Here is a 15,440-nt window from a genome sequence, read left to right on the forward strand (position 1 = left end):
AGTGGCACCGTAAGCGGCGCTAGTGAGCTTTTCAGTCCCCGGAAGGGAAGAACCGAAAAGAAGAGAGCGACGAGTGTTTTGGTACATAGTGATTAAAACCAAGTGTAGCAAAATGTCCGGTTCAAACGTGAACTATATGAAGAAAGTTGTGGAGCAGCTGCGCTATGAAGCCAGCATACACAGGGTGAAGGTGAGTCTCATCTTGAGAACGTGAATGCGTTTGGTAACTGTAAACGCGAGCAGGGCGTGGGGACGCTGGCTGGGCTCTTTGTGCCTCTTGTGGGATTTTGTAACGACAGCCCAGGAGAACAGACGTGTAGTCTGACTAAAATGGAAAAGTGTAGCATTCGTTCGTTGGAATATTTCGTAGTAAAATCTATAAATGTATCTTTTAGTGGTGTTCGCGGTCTGGCCGTCCTCCTTTGAGTAGGACCTCTTGCTAACATGTTTTAAATTAAGCCATTTCCGGCGAAACGTACGTCTCTGAGGCCGTCGTGTCCGGCGTTAAACCAGGAACCGACGGTAGAGCGCTCGCTGTCTTGCACAGGGAGAACGTTTTTGGAATGAGCCATCTTAAAGACGTGTGCTTGTAATGAGGAAGCAAAAAGGAAAAGCCGTTATTGTGATACTGGCGACTGTTAGTTTTGAACTATCGATTACTGCGAAGCGTTCACGTTTTGTATAACGCCCTTCCTGTTATAGTACCGCTAATTGTTGTTTTCTGTCCTTTTTTTTCTTAATTGTGACAAGAACTGTCCGAATTTTCCGGAACACGTGCGCATTACAATGAAAGTGTCCGATATTGGGCCGGACCTGAACGATACTCACGGACAGGGGGGTTCTCGGTCTCGGTCCTGGAGACCCACAATGGCTGCAGGTTTTTGTACGAACCAACTTTTGTTGCTCATCTTTTTTGTCATTATTAGGATACAACGAAAGTAGCAAACTACACAGAAGAAGCTTAAAATAACAGAAAAAACTAGGCAATCATTTAAAGATGTTAAAATAATAGAAATACTGCTAAATATCTTATACATGTAAAAATGATACTATCGTGCTTTTCTGAATGTAGAATAAGTGAAAAAAGGTAAGCTAATTAAATGAGATCAATTATTATTACTGATTGTGAATGTGGGTAGAACAAAAGCCTGCAGCCACAGAGGGTCCCCATGTCTTCATTTGGGAAGCCCTGCTCTAGGAGGTCCTTGGCACGATTTGTATGGTAGCAAAGGATCACATCGTTTTGTTTTTTTTTTTTTTTTGTTTAACATCATTTAAAACCACATATTGTATTTGAAAGTCATTTTCACATTTTATCGTGTTTTTCCAAGATCTGAGAGTGTTTGATTTCCTTTGATAAATCCTGTTTAGCACTTTTCACAGTAAGCAGTGTTCCTCCAAACGGGTTAAGCCTAGGCGGTTTTGGGAGTGTTCAGTTAGGTTGTGATTTATACTCCAAAGAGCAGGAATAAGACGGGGTGACAAAATGAAGACTTCGGAAAGAGTAGAATTTCTGTTATGTGCTGTAATCAACCCCATGTGTTTTCTGCCCAACTTTAATTTTATGGATGGGCTGTGCTGGAGCCTCTCAGCATCTATTGGAGTAAAAGCAAAAACCAGCCCTGGGTGAAATGCCATTCCGTCGATTGACACACACATGTGACCATAGCACAGTTTTCATGAAACGAGCCTGTCACAATCCCTGGACCCCAGTTGATTATTGTTTGAACATTCAATCGCCTTCATTACACACTCCAACTATTGGTATCATTGCTCAAGAGCTGATTTTATTTGATTGTTTTAATTGTCATGTTGTTGTTTGTATGGTAAGTGAGAGTAAGAGGTGGCTGATGTCATCAGAGCATGGCCTAGATTTGGAAAAGACTGAAAGAAGGAGGATTGAGGGAGAGGATGAAAAGTGCATTGTTTAAGAAGTAGTTTGTGTGGTGTGTTCCGAAATAGTTCAGGCATGTGCATCAAAAGGAAGAAAGTGACTGACCAAGGAGGTACACAGTGATACTTGTTGAGGATGAAGAGGGCCCCCCCATGAATGTGGCAGCAGATAATTTCAATCTTAAGGATGTCCGCTTCCATGTTTGGTAGAAGAAGAAAACTCAAGAACTTATAAGTGCTGTAAACCCTGGTAATGGCAGTTAAACCAGAGGCAAAATGAATTGTATGATGATTGGGCACTTAGTTTTATAGTTGAGCAAGTTTCTTTTAGGTTGTCCAGTTGACATTGAGTGTTGAGCAGTCATTTTAAGAGTATGTTGTAGTCTAATTGCTGGGTTTGTGTTAACTTAAATAGCATTACACTGCTGCTGCCTGAACAAGTTCATAGGGTCAATCTCGTGCACACAGTGCAGTGAAATCTTACATATGACTTTTTAAGAGAATGCTAAAGTACATACAGTATATACAAGGAAACAAACATCTCCAATACCTATAAAAAGTATTCACCCCTTGAAGGTTTTTACATTTTACTGTTATACAACATTGAATCACATGGGATTTAATTTGGCTCTTTGACACTGATCAGCAGAAAAAGACCATTTTATATCTAAAGTGAAAATAGATCTCTGTTAGGTTGCCTAAATTAATTACAACTTTAAAACACAATTAATTGATTAAGTACTCACCCACTTTAATATGACCACCTAAATCATCATTGGAACAGCTACGTGGCTTTAGAAGTTGCAGAGTGAGTTCAATGGAACCCCCTATTTATTGTTAGAGGGGGTTCAGCTGATTGTAGTATAAATGCACCTCACCTGGAAGATCCAGCTAACTAATGGTGAGTTAGTGTCATGGCCTGACCTACACAATGAAGCCAAAAGAACATTCCAGGTGACTCCTTGAAGAGGTGATTGAAAAGCACAAGTCGGGGGACGGAGACAAGAAAATATCTCATTCACTGTACATCCCCTTGGAATCCAGTTAGGTCAATCATTAAGAAATGGAAGAGTATGGCATAGCTGTAAATCTGCCTCAAGCAGGTCATCCACAAAAACTGTGCAAGAAGGAGATGAGAGAGGCCATCAAGAGTCCTGTGATAATTCTGATGGAGTTACAAACTACAGCGGTCAAGATTGGAGACTGTGCAGACAATAGTTTTATGGGAGATTGGCAAAGAGAGAAGAAGAAAAAAAACGCACACGTACTTGTGACATCTTGACTAGAATTTGCCGTAAGTTACTTGGAAGTCTCTGAAGTCAGCTGGAAGAAGGTCCTATGGTCTGATGTGACCAAAACTGAGCTTTTTGAGCAAACCCTATTAATAAAAATAAAAACAAACCATGTCTGCTGTGGAGCATTGTGTTGATAGCACAATGCTGTGAGGATGCTTCTCTGCAGCAGACTCTGGAAGGCTTGTCAGGGTAGAGGAGACAATGAATGCAGCAATCTACAAGAAAAGCCTAAGGCGGTCTGCAAGAAGCCTATGCCTTGGAGAAGGTTTGTTTTCCAGCAAGACAATAGCTACAAGCATAAAGCCAAAGCTACACAAGAATGACTTAAAAATAACAATATTAATGTCCTGGAGTGTCAAATTAAGAAATTCTGGCAGGACCTGAAAAAGGCAGTTTACTCATGATCTCCATTCAGTCTGACTGAGCTTGAACAGTTCTGCAAAGAAGAATGGAGAAACCTTCATGTCCAGATGTGCAAAGCTGATAGAGACCTGTTCACACAGACTAACAGCTGTCATATCTGCATCTATTAAACCTGAAGGGGGTAAATACTTGCACGCTCAATTTGTGTTTTAATATTTGTGATTAATTTAGACCACTTTGAAGAGATCTGTTTTCGCTTTGACGTTGGAAGTGTGTTTTTTGTTGATCAGCGTCAAGTCAAATTAAGTCCACAGTGATTCAGTGTTATATAAAGTGAGATAAAATGTTGAAACTTCCCAGGAGTTTAGTAGGCACTGTACAAATGAAATGCATAAAGATTGCACACTGAAAAGAAAGTAAGAGAGAGAGTGTTTAGGCTGTGTATAACTGATACTCCCCCAGTGAAGGCTGTACAGGAGAAATGATGGAACTTTCTTTTCCGCATTGGAATGACCTTTGGTTATTTGTCAGTGGCAGATGCATGTGGGAACAGCCTTCCAGTACACCTGAAAAGTCAGTGATTTTCTAATCCGCTCATTTCTGAACAGGGTCGAAGGGTCTGCTGGAGCCTATTCCAACTAGCATAAGGCACAAGTCAGGAAGAAACCCTGGACAGAGCACCAGTTCATCAGAACAAATACACACACAAATTACACACTAGGGCCAGTTTAGAAAACGCCTGATCTTGAGAGCTGGACAGAATAGTTAATAGTAAGTGTGAGGTATCAAGAGCATTAAATTATTCTCCTTCAACCAGATGGGCCTCTAAAAGGTGCAGATATTGTAATACAGTGATCCCTCGCTATATCGCCTGTCGCGGCTTCACTCCATCGCGGATTTTATATGTAAGCATATTTAAATATATGTCGCGGATTTTTTGCTGGTGTGCGGATTTCTGCGGACAATGGGTCTTTTAATTTCTGGTACATGCTTCCTCAGTTGGTTTGCCCAGTTGATTTCATACAAGGGACGCTATTGGCAGATGGCTGAGAAGCTAGATTGCTTACTTTTCTCTCTCTCTTGCGATGACTATCTGTGATTCTGATGTACGGGGATTGAGTAGGGGGGCTGTTCGCACACCAAGACGATACAGATGCTCGTCTAAAAATGCTGAAAGATTATCTTCACGTTGCTATCTTTTGTGCAGCTGCTTCCTGAAACGACATGCTGCACAGTGCTTCGCATACTTAAAAGCTCAAAGGGCACGTATTGATTTTTGACTGAAAAACAAACTCTGTCTCTCTCTATCTCTCTCTCTCCCTGCTCCTGACGGAGGGGGTGTGAGCTGCCGCCTTCAACAGCTTTGTGCCGCGGTGCTTCGCATACTTAAAAGCCAAACAGCCCTATTGATTTGTTTGCTAGGGATTGTTTTCTCTATCTATGTGACATTCTGTGCTCCTGACACGCACTCCTTTGAAGAAGAAGATATGTTTGCATTCTTTTAATTGTGAGACAGAACTGTCATCTCTGTCTTGTCATGGAGCACAGTTTAAACTTTTGAAAAAGAGACAAATGTTTGTTTGCAGTGTTTGAATAACGTTCCTGTCTCTCTACAACCTCCTGTGTTTCTGCGCAAATCTGTGACCCAAGCATGACAATATAAAAATAACCATATAAACATATGGTTTCTACTTCGCGGATTTTCTTATTTCGTGGGTGGTTCTGGAATGCAACCCCCGCGATGGAGGAGGGATTACTGTATAGCATCATTACTTTGTCTGAATTGAACAAATGTGCTTGTTAATGCTGGACTTTTATCTTATAGGTGTCCCAAGCTGCTACAGACCTTCAGCAGTTCTGCGTACAGAATGAGAATCAGGACCCTTTGTTGACTGGGGTGTCTTCCAGCACCAACCCCTTCAGACCGCAGAAAGTGTGTTCATTCTTATAAACCATTAGGAATTTTAACATTATTTTTATCATTGGTAAGTACACAATTTCAGTGTGCTTTTACTGTTTTGAATCTTTACTACTAAAATGTTGACTTGGAGAACTTAACCCTCTAACACAAACATGCTCTGTTTAACTAACATACGTGTCATTGTAACATGACGACTACTAAGTATGCTGCTTAAGCCAGAGATTCTCATAAAGTCTTGGTTCTATTACACTAAATAACAGATTTCAGAAACAGAAAAATGCCAAATTTACCTGGTGTGCAGCTATTTCTGCTATTGTGTAATGTTTATAATGTGTAGAACTCAACTGTATGTCTCCTTTTAAAAAGGACAAAGTTGTCATCTGGTGGAAAAGAGCAGACTACAGAAATCAAAGTTAACGAAATTCACGTATGGTATAAATAAAGTTTGTTATGTGCACATACTACAATGAAATTGTTACTTGAAGGTCTGCTAGTTTTACTGTCAGTAGAGATGTTAAAATCCAAGAAGAACATTTGCTATAAAAAGTCAATGTGAAAAAATAGTCAAATGCAGAAGTTAAGTTACAGCAACTCAAAATTGAAAGATTTTGAGTATTTTACATATTCTGCTGAGCACTGGAAGACCGCACTGTAGACTTGGAATGTCTGCTAGCATGACATAGTTGACCCACTAGTTATTCCTTTGTTTTATACTTGCAAGTATTTATAAACCAAACTCCTGAAACAACTGCTTGCTTAAAATGTTCTTCTTAAATGCCTCAAATGTCGCACAACAGTCAAGCTCTCTACTAGGTGTTTTCCTGATCTAAGTATAATATAAATTCTGACAGCTTTAAGTACTGGACCTGCATTTTTGTAATGCATTTGCATGTACTTTACAAAGGGAAACATTGTTTTTTAACAAGTCACAAATGTACAGTATTACTGATTACTTGTGCACATAGGTGCAGCTCTTCCTTAACACTTTTTAAGGCTAAACTACACAAATAGATGTAATAGCTGGACTTTGTCTGTGTTGAACCAATAACTCACTCCGGTGCTGTTAATGCAGCACAAGACGTGGCCTTTACCGGTTTGTTCTGTCTGTTCACATTCCACTCACTAATCAGGCTAACATGTACATCTCTCTGGGTAATATTTTTAAATGGGTAGATGGATCAATTACACATTGTTCACATACAAGTCTGTACACAAAGACCTTTAAAATACTAATACACCAAACACAGAATCACAAAAACCTATGTTTAAAAATGTTTGACAGTTTTCTACTACTTTTTTGAGAAAACTGGTAAATTATTTTCAAAATCCATACTGCAAGAAGAATTTCATCTGGTACTTCATAGCAACTGGTTAATCACCTGCTGCTTACACATCAGTAAATCAGATTTAAAACAGCAGTGATGAAGAGACCTAGAAATGGATGCAGTTGTTTTGACTGTACTCGCACACAGTTACAAGAACAAACTTTAATCTGAGGAACTAAATAAGAAAACTGGCACCATATTGTGACTGCATACATAGACCAATAACAATGGCACTATAATAAAATTGTTTGTTTCCAATCAAGCATATTTCTCACGAAATTATTAGTAAAAGAGAAAGGTGGAAAGTAAACATAGTTATTAAAACAGTTCTTCAAAATAGTGAATAGAATTTTGGGGTGTATGTCACTGCCAGTGTAAATGGTTAGTGTTAGCTTTAATAAATCCGAGTAAACAAATTGTTTAATGGGTGAGGCATAAAGGCATGATTGTTTTTGAAAGGATAATGTGAATAGTCACTTGACCAGGTGCCGGAGAGTGCTGATGTGTTGTGTGTTTCTCCTTCCAGACATCTTGGGGCGTAGTGAGTTTAATGAGAAATATAGTCCAAAAATTTCCAAGTCCGTGCGGTTTATTTACCTCACCTTTAGAACAACATTTTGTAAAAGAGCTTTACCAATAATAGTACATTCTTCTAGCCAAGTTTGCAAATTATTCAGCATACACTTTTTCATTTAATAAACTGTGTACAAAAGTCAAGTCATATAGCTAAATGTTTTCATAAAATGTTATGTGCCACTTAATTCAAGTTAATGTTTAATACTAACAACTGACATTGTGCTGAAAGCTAAGGGGTCTGCTGTACAGCCTTTTCAATATTTCTTAGAACTGTACCACCACCATAGTGGTCCAGCAAACACATCTTTCACACTATTGGAAGAATGAAGTTTATTGAAACTGTTAAGAGTTTCACCAGAAGGATATCTTCCTCATCAAGGCAGGTTAAATTAACAGAAAATCTTCTTTGCATCGATGTTACAGATGTAGATTAAGTATCTGCCATGAAGGTCAAACATGCAATGAGGCACCAACAGTTCTCCATGGTCACTGAAATTGCATTTAGTATAGAACACTGCCATGATACTATATCAACCCTTACAATGTTCACTCACAACACCCCAAAACTATCACATCTTTGTGCCATTCTCTCCTCTTAGTTTACTAAGCATATCTTTGTTGTCGGTGATTGATTGATTGTTCCACAGGTTGTGAGAGGTGTGGTGGTTTTTTGGGGAATATTTATTTACATACCACAGAAGCTGTGACACTGTTGCCAGTGTCATCTTTTTTTCTGCTGTTTGTTGGGGAAGGTAGTATGGCAGATAAGGACATTAAGAGGCTGGACAAGCAGGTGAAGATGGCTGGTTTGGTGCTGGACATGACTGTGGACTCATTGGGAATTGTGGTGGAAAAGTGTATGGGAAAGAAGGTACAGGCCACCCCCCTCCATAATATTTAGATGGAACAGAAAAGTAAATGTAGTAGTTGCCTTCTTTCAGTATGCTGTAGAACACAATACTTTAGAAGATCATTTGTTCCTGCGGCTGTGACATTTTATAATGCTGTTGTCAATACAAGTGATTTATGGCCTGGTTGCCACTCTACCTTCCAGCACTGTAACAATTGACCCATTTGTGCCTTTTTTTTTTTTTAAACCATGATGTGTTTGAGATACTGCATAGCTGAATTTTCCTCCGGGGGAAAAATATAAGTATTTAACTTGTATACATCAACTGCATTTTTTTTATTGGCTGTGTCTCAGACAGCCTACTACCATAATAAATGCCACATTATACAAAAAAGTTGGGACAGTATGGAAAATGTTAACAAAAACTAGCAATTTGTAAATTTACTTTTACTTGTATTAAAAAGACAGGGCAGTTTGTTTTACTGAATCAACTGCACTATTTTTTGAAGATACATTTATTCTGAAATTGGTGCCTGCAGCACTTCCAAACGAATGTCAATGTGACAAGCTAAAATAAGGGCAATGTTAAACAGGTGAGGCAGTCAGGTTCTGGTATGTAAAGGAGCCTCCAAAAATGGTGTACTCCATCAAGTGCAAGGATGGCTCAAAACTTGCTTATGTGGTAACAGAGGTGTCCGTGAATAATCCAGCACGTTGAGAACAATGTTCCCCAAAGCCAGATAAATAGGATTTTGGGCATTTCACCCTTGTACAGCTCATAACGTAATTAAGATTCAAAGAGTCCAGTTAAAGTTTGGCACGTAAAGGATAAAGCTGAAAACTAGTTCTGAGTGTGTGTTATCTTTGTTCCCCGAGTTCTCGGTCTAAAAAGTCATGGATATGTAATGGATATCATGACTTGGATTGCCAATAACTTGGTAAACCTTTGTCAGTTGCCCCCTTTTACTGCTACATTCCACAGTTGCAAATGGCAGTTTTACTAAAGTTACAAAGCAGAAGCCATACATCAACACTATTCAGAAGTGCTGCCGAATTCTTCGGGCTTGGTCTCATCGAAGATGGAAAGTAGCAAAGTAGAATCGTGGATTGCAGTCCAAGTCAATATTTCAAATATTTTTGGAAATAACCGCCATCCTTTTCTCTTGGCCAAAGAGGAAAAAGACTATCCAAGGTGCTTTCAGCATTGGGTCCAAAAGCCAGCGTATGTCATGACATGGGGAACTTGCACATTTGTGAAGGCACCATTAATGCATAAAGATCTGTACAAGTTTTGGAGCAGTGTATTCTTCCCTCCAGATGTTGTCTTTTGCAGGGGTGTCCATTTTCAGTAGGAAAATGTCAGACTCTTATTTAGCCCTGACTACAAGTGCATGGCTGTGTGAGCAGACAGTGCAGATACTAGACTAGCCTCTCTGCAGTCCTGAACTGTCTCTCGTTTGTGAATGTGTGACAATGAAAGCCCTGCACAACTGCCTACACAGCTGACCACCTGCATACTGGATGAATGGGAGACAGTTCTGCTTGCTAAACTTGACAAGCTTGTGTCTTCAATGCCTGAATGCTTCGCAGTAGTGTTAATAAAAGAGAGGGTGACATTACACGGGGGTAAACCTGTTATTGTCCCAACTTATTTTTGGGAACATGATGCAGTCATCAGATTTGACGTGAATACATTTTCAGAAAAATTTATAAGGTAAACAGTTGCAGTATTTTCGGTGTAGTACAAGGTGAATAAAATTGCTCTTTGGTGCTCTTATTAGCATTCTCCATACTGTGCCAACGTCTTTGGAATTAGAGTAGTAGTACACTACATAGAGGGTGTATGTGTATAATTTGCAGCAGAATTTAAACTTGTTTAGTAAAATTCACTGGGTTCATTCAAGTGCACGATAGGTGGAAAGGTGAAAAGTAATTTCAAAGAATATATTACAAAGCCTTTTTAACCATTAAAGTTGTTGCAGTTATCTCAACCAGTGGAAAGCTTCTATGTATACAGCATTATTGGCTTTTCTTTTCCTTCTGGTGCAGAGAACTTCAAATTGAAATAAACTCCGGAAACCATTCCAGTATGGAAAGCACCAACTTTTTCATACTTGTAGATTCTAACTTGGATACTTGCATTCCATCCATCCACTTTCTAAATATGCTTATCTTGAGCAGGGCTGTGGGGAAGCTGGGCACAAGACAGAAAAAAATCTCTGCAAACCTGCATACTTGTCTGCCTAAACTAAAGATTATTTACTACAGGTTTACAATTGTACTGCTTCTGTGCTGACTACACCATATGAAATATAGGGACTTGCTGAAATAGTTCACAATGCCAAACAAAGTCCAAAAATCCTGAAATGGAACTTCCATGGCCACAGTACAGAACCTTTGCTGTCTGCCTGTGTGGAGTGGACTTTGCCTAGTCATTGCTTTCACTCTAGAGTAAGTTTTGGTTCTGTCATAGATGTTTCGGGCAGTATGTCTTCAGGAATAGTAAAATGTATTGCTGATTAGTGATTTTTACTTCCTTGTGTACATGAAAAACACACCCACAATGGTTGCTGTAAAAAGGAATGTCTCTTTACTTCACGAAAATTGCTCCAAGAATGTGATCATTTACTACTTCAAAAGGTTTCTGAAAGCAAAATTTCTGTAGCCCCAAGGTGGATGTATTCAGTAAAACTTAAGTGCAACTCCCAATTTCGACAGATGCCCCTTAGACCCCTTTTAAACAGTACAATAAGAACAGGCATATTTATGGAAACTGCTTGATTTGAGAACACAGTTTACTATGACAAATTTAACAACTAGTAGCTTAAGAGGATAAACTTTTTTCACAATCGTACGTTAATCAGTAAATTCAATTAATTCAAATAAATTTATTTTGTCTTTCAGGTTTTGGCAAATACTGTTCTATTCTAAACTCTGAAGTACATAAAGCATCAGGAATTCATCCAGTCTGGTTATTAACCAGAGCCAATATCTGAACACGTGTGTGTTTTGTTTTGTTTTTTTTATATATAAACTTCAAGCAATTTTGACAGTTATGTGCCTTTAAATACACCTACCTCTGTCTACTGCTTTGTTGTCTATGCATGCTAAGGAATGTGTGTTCACGTTCACAGTTGATGAAGACCACAATCATATGAATACTGTTTATTTTTTTTTAATGTTCTTGAAAATAAATATCTCTAAAATAAATGCCATTTAACTGAAGACATTCCTTATATTGTGGTTTTACAAAAAAAAAATGCTAAATACACAGCGACTATATTTACTCAAAGGTGCTGTTCTAAACATTTCCTTTAGATGTTATGTAATATTTAGGATAATTCAATTTGTAAACTGTTTCCTGTAATTAGATGCCATTCTGTCCTGATGTATTTTATATACAAATTTTACAAAAAGGCTGTTTTTAAAATTACTGGATGCAAATATGAATCACTAAAATGTGTTTAATAAAAAAAAAAAAACTTTCAAAACTGATATTGTATTTACTTATTTTAAATTTTGCGGAACAATTATGAAGTGTGTTTACAGTTTGAAATCGATAGTTTGGTTTCCTCAGCACCAACATGGAAAATCTGAAAGCAATGAACTTTCGTTGAAACTACCAAGTACACTCATTTGTTTCGTGTCCCTATGCTGGTTGCCAGACTGCCTGTAAGTTTTCAAGATTTCAGTAAAAGAGTCTCCTCTCACCAATTGCCATACGGCATGGCAAAGGGCTACAGTAACAATAGAAGTTAATGTATTTTTTTTTTACAGATCAGAAATGTTTTTATTATGTCTAAAATTAGACATTAAACAGCCATCCTGAGCATACACTGGGTTCATTTATTAAACAATATATATTTAAAAAAAATCATGATTAAGTATTTACTCTGAAAACACTTGTAATAAATAGATATTAAAATGTACACAATGGGTTATAGTTTACATAAAAAGCTGTCAAGATACCTTTTGGAAGGTGCAGTTGTTAAACATTTTCTCTTGTGGTGCAAACTTTACCAATAAAGCAGATTTCTGCCACTGCAGAACACACAGTTGAGCCTTATTACTTGTCAGTCATATAACAAATTCAACATGTAGGCACTAAAGATGCACCCAAAAAAGGGTAAGGTTGCAGTAGATTTTATTCCTCCAATTGCAAGAACTTCAGGTCTGTCTTTAAATTTTCTTGGTTCACAAAAATACTTTTTACAAATGAAACTTTCTTCTACAACTGTCCATTTCATGGCGCTGTGAAATAAAAACACAGATTGTGAGAGGATTCAAAAAAAAAAAAAAAAACTACAAAACTATTCAGTATACATTATTAAAACTGGAAAACATGCAGTGGCTATAACGCATTCACCAATATGAAGCAACAGTGTGTGTGTATAATATATAATTTTCACACACAGGTATATATGTGTGTTGAAGTACACAGCAAAACTATTGCCTGTGTTGTGTCTCTTTAGCAGGAATGTCTTTTAGGATATGTTTATTGCAGCTTTGTTCAGAAATCTCTACAGTTTATTTTCAATAAACTTGAAGATGGCTCCAGCATCATTGCCCACACAAACCTTCTGACAGACTGCAGTTATCCTCCAGGATTCCTCTACACATGGTTGCATTAATTTTACCTTCTACCTATCCAAGTCTTGCATGCCATCAGCAACATGACCAAGTTTCAATAAGCTAGAAACACAGCAGTAGAGTTTTCATGTTTGCAGCTGGAGAGTGAGGGTTGGTGGTTAAAAATAAAAATAAGAGGACATAAAACTGGAGTGATGCACAATGAGCAAATATGGACTAGTAAAGAAGATGAAATATAAGAATGCTCGTAACACCGGTATTATCTTCCAACTTAGGCTATTTAGTCATCTCACTGGAATGGCCACTGGTACAATACTACAGATTCAAATTTTAAAGCTGTGACCTGCCCTACTTAAAGATGTCTCATTCCCAGTAATTTCACAGGTTAATTTTGGTGGAAAAAAAAACCCATTATCTTCAGAACAATTTGTAAGCATTTTGGAAACTTTTTATGACTCTCCTAACGCAAATAAATGAGTCTGAAAGCTCCATGGACTAATACAAGGAGGATTTTTAGAAAAACACAGCAAAGTGAAATTTATCAACCTTTTTTGCACATCAGGACAGGGAGAAGTGGAAAAGCACAACTGTGAAATACACAACAATTTTATAAAATATGAAAAATAACAATTACTTAAAATTAAAGAGCTTAAACTCTTAATTTGTCTACTATTAAAGACATTTCACCTATTGAGTAAGATTTCAACTTAACTCTTACCTTGTGCACCCATTCATATTCACCAAACTTTGAGTCAAACGTTCCTTTTTGAAGAGATCTAAGTTTCAGTGTAAATCGAGGTCCAAGTTCCTGAAGACCTACTCTCTTTTCATTTTTAAAGATATATCTATAAGAAAATCAAATAGTAAATAGGTTTACAAGTTTCTCTTGAAGTATACAAATTTTTAAATATCTCTGATTTAACAATGTATATGATCATATATTTATCTGTGGAGCAATGGCAGTTAAGAATGATACAAACGTTGCAGTAAACATTAGTTACAGCATAATATGCCCCATGTAATAGAAAAGATCAGGTAATGAAGTTATTACTCTACTAAATGCTTTGGTAATATGATTGTGCCATTGACTGTTGATTCCCGGTGAAATCAGAATTCTATGCCACTGTTAAAAAAAGGACCATAAGTTTGATATGTTCCAGTTTCATGCCATTCTGTTCAACATCCCCCCCGATTTAATACCAGTGCTGCATAGACTACTCACTAAATCACAGTAATATATTTCTTATATTCCATTTCAAAAAATTACAAAAGACTGCTAAAAACATAACATTTTCAGACTCGGTCAATCTCATTTGAGATTGGGGGTCAAAGCTTATCTCAGCAGCACTGAATACAAGGCCAAATACAGCCCTGGACAGGGCCAGTATAGTGTTAAAATAATAAAAAAAAAATCTTACACTGGACCATAATCTGGGCTATAATAATCTGTTGCAAAATATGAAACCATGTTTTGACATGCTATTAAAGAATATACAATTTAAAAAAAAAAAAAAAATCAAACCTGTGAAATCTAAAAAAGATGTAATCTCGCTGGTTGTGGAATGTTGCCACTTGCCGTCCAATAAAATTTGGGTCATGAGGAAACAGAGAGGCAAACATTCGACCAATTGAATGGCCAAGTCGTGTGGTGAAGTTATTGAGAATAACTTCAGGAAGATGTTCACTTGGGTCTTTGCCTCTTCGCTTATTAAAAAAAAAAAAAAAAAAAAAAGTATTAAAACTTGTGTTATGAAAAAACAATAACACGCACAGGAAGCTATCATTTAAATTAATCTAATTACAGAAGAATGTAAATTTAATGGTTTTAGTTTTTTTTAACAATGAAGCCAAACATGGTCCTTTTCTTCCAGTGTTCAAAACAGCACTCATACTAGTATGAAATACTTTTTTTCCCTAATGGTGCTGGTAGAACCCAAGGCACATAACAGCTAGAATAAGGCATGATGTGGGTAGATATACAAGAGAAATGAACTAAGATGCAGTACACTGATGGATAAAGGATCTGCTTTCAGTCTTGTACTCATCCTACAGCAGCCAAATGCTGACCTACTGCAAAGCAGTACAAACACCAACAAACTTCAAGCAACTCTCCTCTACGTGGAGAATCAATGCAAAATAAGATGATAGTCGACAGCATAAGGAGACTTGTGCATGCAGTGTGGCGGTTGGCATTCACAATGGAACAAGCAGCAAAGTGTCTCTCAACAGAGTGTAATGAAATTAGAAATATGGCAGTAAGTGAAGATAGGCCACTCTAGGCTGTTGTGCTGGGGTGTGGGCTATCATTATTTTCCACAGTCTTGACATATGTGCAGATAAATATTTTACCTGGGCATATGTGGAGGCCTTCTAACATAGCATTATGAGAAAAACTTGGTAGCTATAAATAACACTTAAAAGAACTATCTGCACTGCTATACACACAGCTATGTAGTGGTGATCTGTGCCATTAAACTGAGTGAAACAGAGCCACTACTATGAATTTATGGCCAAGCTGTTCACAAAAATAGAAGAATGGTTAAATAAACATTTTATTATATGTCAACACTCTCACTGGGCAAGAAAAAAAGGGAGAGAGGTAAGTAAACAACTATGCTACAGCAAGT

General features: G+C 37.6%; 2 protein-coding genes across 2 annotated transcripts in view; one reads left to right on the top strand and one right to left on the bottom strand.

Annotated features, from left to right (window-relative positions):
• gng5 (guanine nucleotide binding protein (G protein), gamma 5) lies at positions 1–11,394 on the top strand. The gene is made up of 3 exons (XM_028811544.2): positions 1–190; positions 5,377–5,536; positions 11,128–11,394. Exons 1-2 carry the CDS (start codon positions 113–115, stop codon positions 5,500–5,502), a joined length of 204 nt encoding a protein of 67 aa, XP_028667377.1. The 5' UTR covers positions 1–112; the 3' UTR covers positions 5,503–5,536; positions 11,128–11,394.
• Positions 11,318–15,440, bottom strand: part of rpf1 (ribosome production factor 1 homolog) — a 23,464-nt gene continuing 19,341 nt past the window's right edge. Inside the window, exons 7-9 of the mRNA XM_028811543.2 lie at positions 14,336–14,517; positions 13,532–13,658; positions 11,318–12,474 (exon numbers count right to left, since the gene is read on the bottom strand). Coding sequence (XP_028667376.1) covers positions 12,433–12,474; positions 13,532–13,658; positions 14,336–14,517 — 351 coding nt within the window. The 3' untranslated portion in view covers positions 11,318–12,432. The remainder of the gene's footprint in view (positions 12,475–13,531; positions 13,659–14,335; positions 14,518–15,440) is intronic.

Source organism: Erpetoichthys calabaricus, chromosome 10, assembly GCF_900747795.2.
Source record: "Erpetoichthys calabaricus chromosome 10, fErpCal1.3, whole genome shotgun sequence".
Lineage (NCBI taxonomy): Eukaryota > Metazoa > Chordata > Cladistia > Polypteriformes > Polypteridae > Erpetoichthys > Erpetoichthys calabaricus.

What these genes read in the sequence shown, in the direction of transcription:
- gng5 (XM_028811544.2), top strand. Translation starts at nt 113, where the DNA reads ATGTCCGGTTCAAACGTGAACTATATGAAGAAAGTTGTGGAGCAGCTG. An exon ending in CCAGCATACACAGGGTGAAG is followed by an intron (nt 191 to 5,376) that starts GTGAGTCTCATC and finishes TTTATCTTATAG; the next exon opens with GTGTCCCAAGCTGCTACAGA.